The sequence below is a fragment of the Dermacentor variabilis genome, chromosome 3 (assembly GCF_050947875.1).
Source record: "Dermacentor variabilis isolate Ectoservices chromosome 3, ASM5094787v1, whole genome shotgun sequence".
In the NCBI taxonomy this organism is placed as follows: Eukaryota; Metazoa; Arthropoda; class Arachnida; order Ixodida; family Ixodidae; genus Dermacentor; species Dermacentor variabilis.
Window position 1 is genome coordinate 200,969,841 of NC_134570.1, and position 15,006 is coordinate 200,984,846.

Sequence of the window (15,006 nt, forward strand, 5' to 3'; positions counted from 1 at the left end):
AACTTCGGACCTTACCATATAAACCGAGGTATTAGGACAATGGAATATGTGGTCATGCCAGACAGCATTTTGTAATCACAGCGGCGTCGCGCACGACCCGAAGTTGTTCGCGTGGTTTGTCTTAAGCTTCTCTGCTCCCGCTGACAAACTTCGGGACTATTTTTTTGTGACTTTGTTGTTTTTTTCTTTACTACTGGTACTTTTTTTCGCCTTTGTGTTGGCAGCATCAGGACAATGTTTTTTTATGAGGGGTGCACTCACACGTGTGCTTCTTTATCTTTCCCCGCTGACCTCTTTTTACGGGCTAACAATGTTAAAAGTTATTGCTAGGCGCACACGACGCCTGCATATATCGGAAGCTTCTACAATGTTATCGTTGGTTCCATCCGCTATCTGTTGTCGCCGAACCTTCTTCAATCTGATTGCATGTGCGAGGCGACCTGTACGCTACTTTCTGGAACGCACACGGCACCACCGATTACGCTGGAAGCTTTGACGAGTCATATAAGAAAGCCGGAGCGCTTGACCCGCTCACCAGATTTCGACAATCGTGGGGTGTGCTTGCGGCTATAGCTTGGCTTATCTGTTGCTCGCTTTTTCTTAGCATAGGTTTGCCCGATAAAGAGTTACTTTGTTGATTTACAGTTCTTGCTACAGTCCTCTTTACCGTCACTAGAACGTGACAGAACTAAGTCTTGGCGAAAGATTCTATACACTAGTCTCAAAACTTTCCACATAAAATATCCACGCACCCATCAAAAGGGTCTTCGACGCTGAAGCATATCATCAGTCATGCTGGTATATAAAAAAACATTTGAGTGACCCATGAAAATTATAATATAACTTGTGAAATGCGAAAGCTATCTATATGCTTACTTGGTGATCGTATCGGTTTGTTTCTGCATGATTTATGTTCCATTGCGAACATATTGTCAAGTAGTGATGACGGCAGTCGCAGGAGCGATGAAGACGGACAAAAGTTCGTCAACAGAAAACTGTTTATTGGGCTGACTTGCGCCCACAATGGCCTGAATTACCCGGCGGTGGCGAGGCGACCAGTGTGCTCGGCGGTCGTCGAACAGAATGCCCGCCGCTGTCGTCTGGGCTCAATTTGAAGCTGATAGCGACCTTTCTAGATAAAGCCTGCAAAGTACGAGAGCATTCTGGAAAAATCTAGAATCAGCTCTGTCTCGATGCCATCAATCGGGATAAATCTGGACGCGTCTTGCGTCGCAAACAAAGCAATTAAGCGGTGTGGCTGCAGACTTGAAGAATGAGCAAGCACTGCAAAGATTCGCGGCATTACTCCCCTCTGAAAGAGGCATTGACACGATGCAAAAAAAGAAATAATGCGACTAGCAACAAATAAAACGAATCGTGGGGAAATTACCAGAGTGTGAAAATGCAGCGTCCTTTAGCGCGCATAATAGGGCTTCAGGCGTACGACATAAACAACTTCTGGTCGTACGCGGCGTCGCTGGGATGCAGTCATGGCGTCAGGGATGACTTCATAATCCAGTTCACCTAGCCGACGAAGAACCTTGTATGGGCCGAAATAGCAGTGCAAAAACTTTTCACTCAATGCACGGCGGCGAACGGGCGTCCAAACCGAGACTTGGTCTCCTGGCTTGTATTCCGCGTTGCGTCTTCGTAGGTTGTGGCGCCTGGTGTCGGTTCGCTGATGGTCTTTCATTCGTAATCGGGCAAGCCTTCGAGCTTCTGCGCGTTGAAGGTAGGCGGCGACATCGACGTTCTCTTCTTCTGTAACATTGGGCAGCATGGCGTCTAGCGTGGTCATGGCCTCCCTTCCACGGGCCTAAAAGTTGTCATCTGGGTGGTCTCCTGCACAGCGGTGTTGTAGGCGAAGACGACGAATGGCCGGATGACGTCCCAGGTCTTGTGTTCGGCATCGACATATATGGCGAGCATATCGGCAATGGTTTCGTTCAGGCACTCGGTCAGTCCGTTGGTCTGCGGATGGTAGGCAGTTGTCCTCCTGTGGTTGGTTTGGCTGTAACGCAGGATTGCTTGCGTTAGTTCCGCCGTGAATGCTCTCCCTCTGTCCGTACATCGGGGGCGCAGTGTCGCAGAAGAATGCATTCCATGAAAAATTTGGCGACTTCTGCTACTGTTCCGTTTGGTAGGGCTTTTGCCTCGGCGTAGCGGGTCAGGTAGTCGGTTGCTAGGATGATCCACTTATTTCCAGACGTTGACTTTGGGAAAGGGCCATCCTGCTGGTCGTGTGGGAGGGGTTTTTCGTCGCTGACAATGTCGGCAGGTTTTTCACATAATGTGCGACATCGGCTGACAGGCGGGGCCAGTAATACTTTTCTTGAATGTGGCGGAGAGTGCGAGTAAACCCGAAATGTCCTGCTGTCGGCTCGTCGTGGCATGCCTGTAGAACGTCTTCGCGGAGACAAGCAGGTACAACACTGAGGTAGGCTGTTTTGTTCGTTGCGAAGTTCTTCGTCATAAGGACATCGTTCTGTACACAGAAGGAAGAAAGTCCTCGCTTGAATGAGGCTGGGGGTGAAGAAACGTTGCCTTCCAAGTACTCGACGAGGCGTTTTAGGTCAGGGTCCGAGCGTTACTGCTGGGCAAAAGAGCTGGAGCTGATGGGTCCCAGGAAGGCCTCCTCATCATCGTCCGGTGGCGGCGCATCTACAGGGGCTCGTGAGAGGCAATCGGCGTCAGAATGTTTGCGTCCGGACTTGTAAACGATGGTGACGTCAAACTCCTGGAGGCGAAGACTCCATCGAGCGAGGCGGCCAGATGGGTCTTTCAAATTCGCAAGCAGCGTGGTGATCGCTGACCACCTTGAACGGTCGTCCGTACATCTAGGGGCGGAATTTCGACGTAGCCCAGATGATGGCAAGGCACTCCTTCACAGTCTTCGAATAGCTAGCCTCGGGCTTGGAAAAAGAACGGCTAGCGTATGCGATGACTTTCTGCAGCCCGTCGCTGCAGGCCCACACTGCTTGCGTCGGTATGCACCTCAGTATCAGCAATTTCATCAAAATGCGCGAGGATCGGTGAGGACTGTAAACGGCGCTGGAGTTCTTTGAAGGCTTCTGCTTGCGGCGCTTCCCATTTAAATGGCACGTTTGCCTTCGTTAGTTGGCTCAGGGGCTTGGCGATGCGCGAAAAGTTTTTCACAAATTGTCGGTAATATGCGCAAACTCCGAGGAATCTGCGCACAGCTTTCTTATCGGCCGGCGGTGGAAACTGTTCAATAGCGGCTGTTTTCTGCTGGTCTCGGCGTACTCCCTCCCTGCTAACGATGTGGCCTAGAAACAGCAGTTTTTCATAAGCAAAGTGGCACTTCTCGGCTTTCAAGGTTAGGCCAGACGACTTGATGGCATCTAGTACTGTCCGAAGTCTTTTGAGGTGTTCGTGAAAGTTCGAGGCGAAGACATCTCATCAACCTGACTGTGTCAGCTACGCTGAGTTAGCGCATTTACGCGATAAGGCAAAGGTGGCCTTCTTACCATATTCAATGCGAGCTGGTAAAATGGTCGCCGTGAACCTTGCTGGAAACGAGCTCGCGTTATAACTATTCTCAAGCGTGGGAAGACTGAATCGTGTAAAGTTTTGCACACACTGAACAAAGACAACAAAAACACAAAGATCAGCGCAGGTCTTTGTGTCCGTTTCTTGTTGTCTTGGTTCAGTGTGCACAAAAGTTTCCACAATGAACTCAAACCAAGTAACCCGCCTCAAAGTCTTATGGCAAGACTAACACGCACAATCTTATATCGTGCAATCGCTCCAGTTAGTTGTGTGGGAAAACTTTTAAAGAAAGTTATACTGATGTGCCCGTACTGGTTGCTGATAAGCATGAATGTACATACCCTCCGCCAATTTGCCACTTTAGGCCTGCCAGCACTGCATCCGTCACCCGCTGAAACGTCGCTGATGCGGAACAGAGACCAAATGGCATCACCTTGAACTCAAAGAGCCAATCCGCAGGGATGAATGCTGTCTTCTTGCGATCTCTTTCGTCGACCTCAATCTGCCAGTAGCCGTGCTTCAGGTCTATCGATGAGAAATGCTTGGCGTTGCAGAGCCGGTCCAGTGTGTCGTCGATGCGGGGAAGAGGGTGGACGTCCTTTTTTTGTTTTGTTCTTTAAGCGGCGGTAATCAACGCAGAATCGAAGTGCGCCGTCTTTCTTTCGCACTAGGACAACCGGTGCAGCCCATGGGCTGTTTGATGGCTGGATGACGTCGTCGCGAAACATTTCTTCCACTTGGTTCCGGATGGCTTGTCGTTCTCGCGGCGATGCACGGTAGAGGCTTTGACGGAGAGGTCGGGCGTGCTGGTCGGTTATGATGCGATGCTTAGCAATTGGCGCTTGTCGGACCTTCAGCGATGACGAAAAACACTCGCTGTAACTTCGAAGCAGATTGCGGATCTGGTCTTGTCTGTTGCGGGGCAGGGCTGGGTTGATGTCGAAAGTGGGCGAGTTATCATGGCCAGACGAATCTTCTGCGGATGGGTCGGAGAGGGCGAAGGAATCCCGTAAGTCGGATATTTCGTTCAAGAACGCAATCGCCGTTCCTTTGTTATAGTGCCGGTATTCTTCGCTGAAGTTTACTTCGGCCTGGTCGTTGGGCAAATGTGCGACGCCTCTTGCGATACCGATTCCTCGGTCTAGAAGCAACTGCGTGTTCCCCTCGATGATGCCTTCAGAGTTAATGGCTTTCATGGCACCTACGGTCACGATAACGCTTAAACGGGGTGGGACGCTCACTTCTTTAAGGATGCTCAGGGCAAAGTGATTTCCCAGAGTTCTCATCGAAGGGATGGCCTCGTCCGTGGAAAGCGTGATCAGCTCGGTTCCCGGGTCGATGATCGCCTGATGCTCACTAAGAAAATCCAAGCCCAAGATCACTTCGCGGGAGCATTGCGGTAGCACAACAAAGGTCGCACGATAGGTGCGTCCTTTGACAGTCACTCGCGCTGTGCATCGTCCTGATGGCGTAATGAGGTGGTCACCTGTGGTGCGAATTTGTGGGCCATCCCAAGCGCTCATGACTTTCCTCAGCTGCGCAGCGAATGTTCCATTCATCACTGAGTAATCGGTTCCTGTGTCAACTAGAGCAGTAACTTTCCGACCGTCGATAGCCACTTCTAAGTCGGATGTCTTGGCTCTTGCATTGCACGTCGCCCTCGGCGTCGGGTTACGGCTTCGTCGCGTATTCGAGTCGTGGGTAGGGCGTATTGTCGAAGCTTTTCTGGGTGGCGGCGTCGTTTCGAAGGCAGTTCGCGTCGTCGTCGGGGTTGTCGTTTTCTGCAGCGTCGGTGCAGCGAGTGGGGCTTCTCCATGCTGCGCAGCGGGTGCAGCGTCTTCATGAAGCGTTGTCGGTGGAGGATCTTCGGCGTTTCGTTCGTGAGCAACCTCACCTACACAGGCTGCCGTCTTTAGTTTCCCCTACGGGGACTCGGAGACCTTCCCCGTACCGCGGCTGCGTAGCTGCGGCGTGGCAACGCAAAGCGCGACGTTGACGGCGATGGTGAGCGCGAAAGACGGTTCGGCGTGTACTCCAAGGTAAATATACCTGGTAGCGAAGCTTCCATAGGAGCCCATACGTTCAAAACATGGCGGTCAATCGGCGGTTCATGGGGCTTAGCGCCATCTGTATGTGGTGGGAACACTTGCGGCGGAAGAAAAAATAATGTGACGCCATGTCCGTTAAAAGCAGAAGTGACGTCATTTTGTTTTCGAAGGCGCGAAATTTGTTTTGTTGTCCTTCCTTTGACTTCTATATCCAAATGCCCCGCCATTCGACTTGATGGGCGTTTCGAGCTTTCAGCGTGGAAACCGATGCAGGAAAAGCCCAGCCGTACGGTTATCGAAATCGCATCCCTGCACAGAACATACTTTCTTTGGAGGCCGACAAAAGCTTTAGGTGTCGAGTGCTGATCCTATCGTCGAATGCCAAGCCCGCCGGCCAGCGCAGTCGCACGAAAACAAATACACAATTTATCTGGCGGTCGTAACTCACTACTTTTGACTGAACAGATTCAGAAGCGATGAAGCTACCCGCGTCACCAAATTCAGACAAACTTCGACAAGCAAAAAAGCACGAACTGCGAAGGAGCGTATTTCAACAGGTGAACTTTACGAGTGCGCCTTTCTGCCCATTTCAATACGTGCATTGTATTGCGAGTGATAGTGACGTCAACGCCCCCTGTAGCGATGGGCGCTGAAAAGAAATGCATTTATTACTAGTAATAAAATTAAACTTGTATTTTCTTAATTCGTCACGAATATATAAAATTGACTAGGAATTTTATTTTCGTTGAATGAATCTAACTGTGTCCCGTTTGAATAAAAAAACGCTTTTTCTTTCCCAATGTTTGTTCCCTCCAAACACAGTCGCGCTTAAATCGCTGCTCCCATAACCCCCTATGCTGATGTCAGTGACTATCTGTACTTAATCGCTTTTCGCCCGAAGCTTCGCGACCTATTTGAAACGGCCTTGTGTACTCCTCTCGACGCAGGTACTCGTCGGTTGGCCGAAGCGTGGTCGTGGGACGTCAGCGGCAAATACTCGAAGATGGATACGTCGGTGCGGGCAGTGACAAAGACTATGGCCGGCATCAACGCAATGGAAGCAAAACGGCCGGTTGTAGGAAGTCCTGCAGGCGTCGCATTTCCTGGGGCTTGAGCGTTGTTCGTAGGCTGGGCGGGCGGGGGCAGGTAGGCGGTGTCAGGGAACAAGTTATTCATGTCGGACAGGACGTAGTAGTTGTCGCTGGGGCTGAGTGCGTACTACAGCGGCGTACGTCATGGCCTGTGGTTCTGTGGCCGTCGGGGTGCCAAGTGCCTATTGCACTTCTTCCCGTACCACATTCATGAGAGTTGCTGCTGGCGGCTGTGCGGAAGATGGCAGTAATCGGCGTAGCTCCTCGCGAACAATTTCGCGGATCACTTCCCGCAAGTTGTCGCTGGTGGTGGTCGTCGTGTCCGTACGGATTGCACAAAGGAAGGGCGGTTGTACGGCCGAGCCCGGACGTCGAGGGTCTTCTCAATCGTTCTGGCTTCTTGCTTGAATTCCTTGACTGTTTTTGGCGGCTGGTGGACGAGGCTGCCAAAGAGTTGTACTTTTACGCCGCGCGTTAAAAACTGAGGTTTATTTTCCACTGTCATCTCGGAGTCGGCACGGCGAAATAGGTGCTTCATCTCTTCGACGTAACCACGGACGGGCTCATTTGGCAGCTGGATCCTGGACTCGAGGAGTCGTTCGGCTCTTTCTTTCCTCACGACGCTGCTCAGTACCTTCAATAGTTCCCTCTTGAATAGCTCCCATGTCGTTAGGGACGACTCGTGGTTTTCGTACCATGTGCGTGCGGAGCCCAATGAGAAAAATACCTGTTCAATTTTTGCTGCGTCATCCCACTTGTTAAACGATGCCACGCGTTCAAATTGGTCCAACCATTCTTCGGGGTCCTCGCCTAGTCATCTATTGAAGGTTGCGGCCCCCGCGGCTGCTGCAGTATGATTGGTGTCGACATCTTCGGCGAGGTTGCGGTACTCGTAGCGGCGTCTTTTCGCTTTCTGGTGCGGTCCGGCAAGGTCCCGAACTCAGGATCCTCTCCCTGGAGACGTCGGCTGGCTCGCTGAGCTGCTGGCTCATCCTCGGGTGCGAAGCGCTGAGGGCTGGCTTCACGACTTGAAGGCCGCGTCCGGAACATGGAAGGCTACCCTACACCTCCACCAGATGTGACGTAGTGCTGACGGCAGTCGCAGAGGCGATGAAGACGGACAAAAGTTCGTCAACGGGAAACTGTTTATTGGGCTGACTTGCGCCCACAATGGCCTGAATTACCCGGCGGCGGCGAGGCGACCAGTGTGCTCGGCGGTCGTCGAACAGAATGTCCGCCGCTGTCGTCTGGGCTCAATTTGAAGCTGATAGCGAGCTTTCTAGATAAAGCCTGCAAAGTACGAGAACATTCTGGAACAATCTAGAATCACCTCTGTCTCGATGCTATCAATCGGGATAAATCTGCGCGCGTCTTGCGCCGCAAACAAAGCGATGAAGCGGCGTGGCGGCAGACTTGAAGAATGAGCAGGCACTGCAAAGATTCGCGGTAATATGATGCGGTCTTACTCCGCCGGGGTATCGTTAGTTCTTGTTTGTTTCAGCCTATATATTGCATAATATACTCGATATCCAGCAAGTTTAGGGTTTTCTAACAAATAGCCGTTGTTGGCTTAACTGCGAATCAAATTTTAATGACAGAACAAATAAGTAGAAGGTATCTATTTTGCTACTAAGAGGGACATGTGGGTGTAAGTGCGCCAGCAGAGCCAGTTTGATCTTTGCCTGGGACCGGCGAGTGCTAACACATGGTGCCCGCATCGAGGCAAGAGCGAACCGCATCAAATACCAACAAAAAGTCCGGCTTTACCCGTCGCGGTTGCTCAGTGGCTATGGTGTCGGGCTATTGAGCACGAGGTCGCGGAATTGGATCCCGGCAACGGCGGCCGCATTTCGATATAGGATAAATGCGAAAACACCCGTGTACTTAGATTTAGGTGCACGTTAAAGAACTCCAGGTGGTCAAAATTTCCGGAGTCCTCCACTACGGCGCGCCTCATAATCAGAAAGTCATTTTTGGCAGGTCAAACCCCATAATTTAGTTTTTTAAAAGTCCCGATTTCAAGTTTTCGTTAATGTATTGTTTCTACTTCAAACTGAAGCAATTTATAACTTTCCGGTTTAAGGCTACTCTAATAGTATGCCGTATTATACAGAGTGTCCCAACTATCGTGCACCAATATTTAAATATATGCAAATGCTGCGTAGCTTGACAGAACCAAAGTTACATTGTTTTCCGTCGCTTGGACATACTCGGATTATGTTTGGCAATCAGCCTAATTGAATAACCAGCCTTAATTTATCGATATCTTAAATATAACTACATGAAAAGTGTCAATGAGGAAATTGCAGAGCAACATGAAAAACTCACGATAGGGCTTTCTGTTGCTCAATAATGGGATTTCAAAGTGTTTCTTCGAGCGTGAAAGACACCCATGGACACCAGTTGAATACTAGTGCAGAATCACAATGAGCCGTGCTTTCGTTGTCGTACTAGTACTCCGCTGTCCCGGGGAGTCTCTAATCGTGTACTAAATTTACATCAATTTATTTACATCATTTTCATCAGCTCCGTTCACAATAATATTCAGGTCTTATTAAAGGCTAAGCTACATGTATGCGTGCCGCCGTGCGAAACCTAACACCCACGCGCCTTGCGTTTGGTGCGTCTCGCAAGTAATGCAGGTTTGAACGTGCTAGACGTGAGCCCACTTGGCCCACTATTTTTGCCTTTGTAGACATCGTTTCCTATTTTGTGAGGTTGCCAGAGAACCCATATTTTGTCTGGAGATAATATTTCGGCTCGCACCGCACTTCGAAGCGTGCAATCTGTTCTGCGCCATCTGCGCATGCGTGAAGCGCGTGAGCGCAAGCTCCTACGGCGCCGGTAAGCGTACGGATAGTTTGGCCTTTGGGCGTTCTGGAGCACTATTATGAAACTTTATCATGACTTAATATTTTACTTTCGTGTCTGAAATAATAGTCATTTCGCTCGCTTTCGTGGCGTCATGACAGAAGGTCATCACTATTAGATAAGGAATTACTTGAAGAAAGCACGTAGAATAATTTGAATAAAATTAATAATACATTCCCAATACCATAGGTGATGTTTACTAATTTATTTTCCCGATTTGTCTTTTTTCCTGGTTGTCTGGGTCTGAACAACGCCACTGGTCGCCAATCCGGCCTTGTGGGCAATACGTTTCGAGACCAGTGCTCTAAAGGTGGAGTGATACTTCCATAAATAGCCGATATATTCGGCGGGTCAATTAGGTTGAAGGGTCCAACCACTCTGCTCGATGATACTGTGCTTTAAGTGTTTCTTTTCCTGGCCATCACAAGTTCGCCCAATAAAGAGTTACATACCTAACTCAGTATTCGGGAAATATGTGATTATTCCCCAAGTTCACTGCCTCAGAGCACCGATTGCATATGTTCGCACCTATCACTGTGTGATTACTTATTGTAAAACAGCGTGGCACCCACTTTGCACTCACCTAATATTTTGGGGCTGACGATTGAGAGTGGTACCATGGCAACGCCAGACATTCCGAAGGAAGCCGCCGTCCTTTCCACACCAAGGAAGTCGGCGACAAGTATGTACTTGATACACAAGCCGTACCCCTGCGCGATACCTTGGGCCACACACAGCGAGACAACGCCTGGAAAATTTGACACATGAGGTAGTGCGCTCATGCAGGTGAACATGCACAAGAAACTGAGAGCATAAAGTGGACGGCGGCTGAATGGGAAGACATCTGTCAAAAGTGACATCCCGAGACGTCCCGCAAGCTCTCCGGAGAATAAAAAAGTCGTCAGCTGGTTGGCCTTATCAGGCGTGATGGCCTTGTCGAGGCCGTAGTCAACTATGGTCGTGCCGAACTCCACAGCAACATAGTCTCCTGCCATAGTTGTAACCACAAAGACGTAGAACCCGGGCATCCTGAATAAATGAAATGCGTGACGGAGTGAATCACTCAGTTGGCTGCTCGGCGCTTGTACTTCTTTGACTCCCTCGCTTTGCGGTTGCCTGTAAAATATGGCGAAGTAGAAAGCGCAGGTTGACCACGTGGACCGGCACAATACCAAAAATGAAAGCTTCCCACAAGAAAAATCTATATCACGAGACTCCTACTTCAGTGAGGAATATAAAGATCTATTTGCATTCATCTGTGTTTTGTCACCGAAGCCCGCGCTGTGCCTTTAGCCGTTACAATTTATGAACATTGCAAGGACTCAAAGTTTGTAGTTTCTATTGTTGTTTCTACGCCGGCTGAGGCTGCTTTAATTCATCACATCAAACTTGCTTAGACGAGTGGAAGGGAAACAAATGTACTGGATTATGCCACTAGTACAACCTTGTAAAGTAATGACGCAACCCTATTAAAATATGCAGGTTTGGTGACTTTCTCGCATAGAATAAAACCATACGATCTATTTCAGCACTGCCGCATGACCTTCTGAGTGGTTAGAGCTTACCTCGTTTTCCCCATGTTTCTGAACAGTAAACAATTCTTCTTTATCAGCTGTAATATCATCGGTAACATTGAGATTAAACATGCGCATCACGAGGATGCAAAAGGGATTGAGCGATTAAGCATGTCATTGCCTATACAATGTTCAGCGAAAGACGGTATCACGACATGAATGAACAGAGGCAATGCCCCTGTTTTTGCTCATTGGAACATCGTAGCAATGTCCTCATCGTCATAAGTACGCGGACCAATGTGGTGACCCAGAACACGAAACTTCGAGGCTCCGACAGTTGCCTCCGTCTCAAGTAGAAACGCAGGAAGCGAAGCTTTCTTCGCCACTTCCCCCCACCTTCCGGATGAAGGCCGCTGGTATCCTGCCAATCGTTAAGCTTGGTCAACAGGTTTTGTGCTTGCATAGGCAACTTGGGCCACTTGATATGCTGAGCTGCGCATGGGCGACTGGGCATATGCCCATAGTGGGAAATTGGGTCGCTGTATATGTGGAAGTGAGCACACAGCACTCGACATGTGCTTGAAGAAATAACGTAAGTCAATGGATATGTGAAAGTGGCCATGCCTGACTATGTATATGTCCGAATGGAAATTAGGCTACTGGATATCTGCAACTGGCCATGCGCCACTATGTACATAAATGCCCGAATAGGTAACCTAGGCTACTGGATATGCGCAACTGGGCATTCACCACTGCGTATATGCCTGAATACACAACGTGCATCAATGGGTATGTTGAAGTGGCCCTGCGCCACTATGTATATACCCGAATAGATAAATTAGGCTATTCAGGCTTGGGTGACATATCCAACGTCACGTTGACAAGCCACACAAAGGGCAATGGTGGGCCTCCTACTCCAAACTTGACCCCAGAAAACCGCTGACCAGAATGTGAAGCATTGCGGGCCACCTCAAGATTGCGCCAACTCAACTGCATGCTTTTAAATCTGCTGCACCATCTCGTAACAGCAGCGAGTTGGACATGGCGGAGATTTTCTGCTTTAAGATCCGTGCTGCAGCAGCACTGACAATCTTCACTCGAGCAGCACAGGAGGCTTCAGCGAGCGGGAGCACTACTGAACCAGACGAGCCTTTTTCGATCATGGATCTACTTGGCACGTTGGGGCTGGTGAACAAGGCGTCATCTCATGGACCAGACTGTGTCAGCTACGCAGAGTTAGCGCATTTACGCGATAAGGCAAAGGTGGCCTTCTTACCATATTCAATGCGAGCTGGTAAAATGGCCGCCGTGAACCTTGCTGGAAACGAGCTCGCGTTATCCCTATCCTCAAGCCTGGGAAGACTGCATCGTGTAAAGTTTCGCGCACACTGAATGAAGACAACAAGAACACAAAGATCAGCGCAGGTCTTTGTGTCCGTTTCTTGTTGTCTTGGTTCAGTGTGCACAAAAGTTTCCACAATGAACTCAAACCAAGTAGCCCGCCTTAAAGTCTTATGGCAAGACTCTAACATACACAATCTCATATTGTGCAATCGGTCCAGTTAGTTGCGTGGGCAAGCTTTTACAGAAAGTTATATTGATGCGCCCGTACTGGTTGCTGATGAGCATGAATGTACATACCCTCCGCCAATTTCAGGGCTCAGAAAGCTTCGCAGCACCATAGACAACGTGATTAGCCTTGTGAACTGCGTAAAACTCAACAAAGCTGCACGTAGCATCGCTATCTGCGTATTCCTCTACAGCAAGGGAAAGTTCGATCCCGTGACTCACGAGGCTATCTTCTACGGCCTGAAATTCGTTAGAGTTGGCGGTAGTATGTAATGCGGGGCATCAGACTACCTGATTGATCGTCAGTATACATTTCCGCAAAAGAAAGGGTGCCAGTTCCGCACACGTTGCATCGAGGAGTTGTATATTACACCCAGCGTGGTGTTTTAAGTCCGACCTTATTTACCGTCTCTCTGATCGGACTGGCTAAATGCATTCCCACATCGATTTAAATCTCTTTATATGCAGTTGAAACAGTAAGACAGCCAACTGTGTTAGAACCACAGTTGCTGTGGTTCTAACAGACGCACCCTATGAATAAGAGTGCAGTCAGCTATCAAATCTATTGAAGAAAAAAAAAACTACTCGCATGAGGTCTAAAGACGTCACCAGAAAAGTGTGCTGCATTGCTTTCATAGGCGTGATATTTGGCACTGCACGTTAAAGGTCGCACACTTTCCCTTTCAGCACGTTGTCAAGTCACAGGTTTTTGGGCGTGACGATCGACAGATTATTGATGTGGACACCCCCCGTTCGAACATTAACGGAAAAAATTTGGTCAGGTGTGAGCATCCTCCGTATGCTATAAATCAACATTGGGGGTTACTCCGTAAATGCTCTGCTACACAGGTATTGTTCTCTATGAGAAGATCTTCTATGATACAGCGTTCCTGTGCTACAGAGCATTGGCGAAACTGACAAAAGAACAGTCACTGGTGAGCATACAGAAGCCGTGACGGTGTGCCTCGGCCTGCCAAGAAAGACATCAAGTGCAGGAACTCTTCTAGAAAGCCGGCGCATGTCAGCTCCAATGCTTCTGTATCACGAGTTTCTGCCCGCCCACATGCGCTTCGCTACCAGAGTGCTTGGTCGTCCGCTTCCTGCAGAAAGTGGTCCTGTAGTTTGGGGCTTGATCCCGCTGCATTATAAAAGCGCATCTATGCCGATGGAGCCAAAGAGGAAATTCGTTGTCATTTATCACTTTCGTGCCTGCATTCCAGAGGAAAAGAAAGACACCAAGTCCAGCGCTGACATATTTTGCTTTAGAGCATGTCAGCACCAGCTAGAAGATTTACCGTATTAGTACCGTATTTACCGTATCTTTTAATTACATCATAGGCCAGACAACTGAGTCATCAGGGATCTTCAACGACTGAAGAGCGGCCATGAAGTCGCCACGCACGCCGGAACAACGTTTAATAGAAATCAGACACCTGTGGAGCAAAGCTTCCGCACTGTATCACGGTGTTGGGCTGCAAGGGTTACCAGCCCATCGCGCAGTACAAGGTAACGTCGAGGCTGACCGTGCTGCCAAATCTGGGTGCGACACTTCGAGAGAAATGGGCCAGATACCTTTCTAAAGAAAGGTCGCGACGACACTGGTCTTAGCACAAGCTTGGCGTCTCCAGCGATCCCTATCGACAGATGGAAGCCATCAATGTGGACTCCTATACAAAATAGATCCAGCGTGTGACTTACATTCCGCGAGGCCTCAATACACGATACCCATCAGGACTACACCGCATCAGACTCTACGTCGCTTTCAAAAACTCCTTCAAGACGCAACTGACACACTCGCCAATGTGCTTTGAATGCAACGCCCTTGATAACCTGCACCACGTTATGAGCGACTGCAGCCGCTATGCCTCACAGAAATAGCCAATGAAGGGGGCACTACGCCTTCAACGTAACATTAGCGTGGAACTGCAGCATGTTGTCGGCCCGTGGCAAAGCACCACCTGCGCGTTACGCACGCGTAAAGTACTGCTAGCGTCCTTGCGGGCCACGAGTCTCACTGAAACTCCTTAAATATATCTACAGTGTATATATATGTGCCCATATGATGATGTATGCTGTTCAGTTTTATGATTGTATATATGATAATCATACCCCAGGAACTGGATAAGCATGTCAGGCAAAACGCCAGGCTAACATCTGCAGCATCTCATTAACGCTAGTTAATCTGTTAGGGTACCGAAAATGGGCATGCGCCACTGGTGACATGCCTCAGTACACCACATGGGTCAATGGGTATGGGAAAATGAACATCTACAACTAAGTACGTGCCCGAGTAGACAACTTGGGGCACTAGATGCATGTGACTAGGCCTGCACCATGTCGTGTGGGCCTGAATGCAGGACGCAGGTCAATCGTTACGTGAAACTGGTCATGCGCCACTGAGTA

At 49.3% G+C, this 15,006-nt stretch overlaps 1 protein-coding gene across 1 annotated transcript in view; it reads right to left on the reverse strand.

Moving 5' to 3' along the window:
- Positions 1–1,794: 1,794 nt before the first annotated feature.
- The window catches only part of LOC142574988 (uncharacterized), a 108,158-nt gene continuing 94,946 nt past the window's right edge, over positions 1,795–15,006 (reverse strand). The window contains exons 5-8 of the mRNA XM_075683963.1: positions 10,389–10,549; positions 10,104–10,268; positions 3,852–4,035; positions 1,795–1,996 (exon numbers count right to left, since the gene is read on the reverse strand). Coding sequence (XP_075540078.1) covers positions 1,795–1,996; positions 3,852–4,035; positions 10,104–10,268; positions 10,389–10,549 — 712 coding nt within the window. The remainder of the gene's footprint in view (positions 1,997–3,851; positions 4,036–10,103; positions 10,269–10,388; positions 10,550–15,006) is intronic.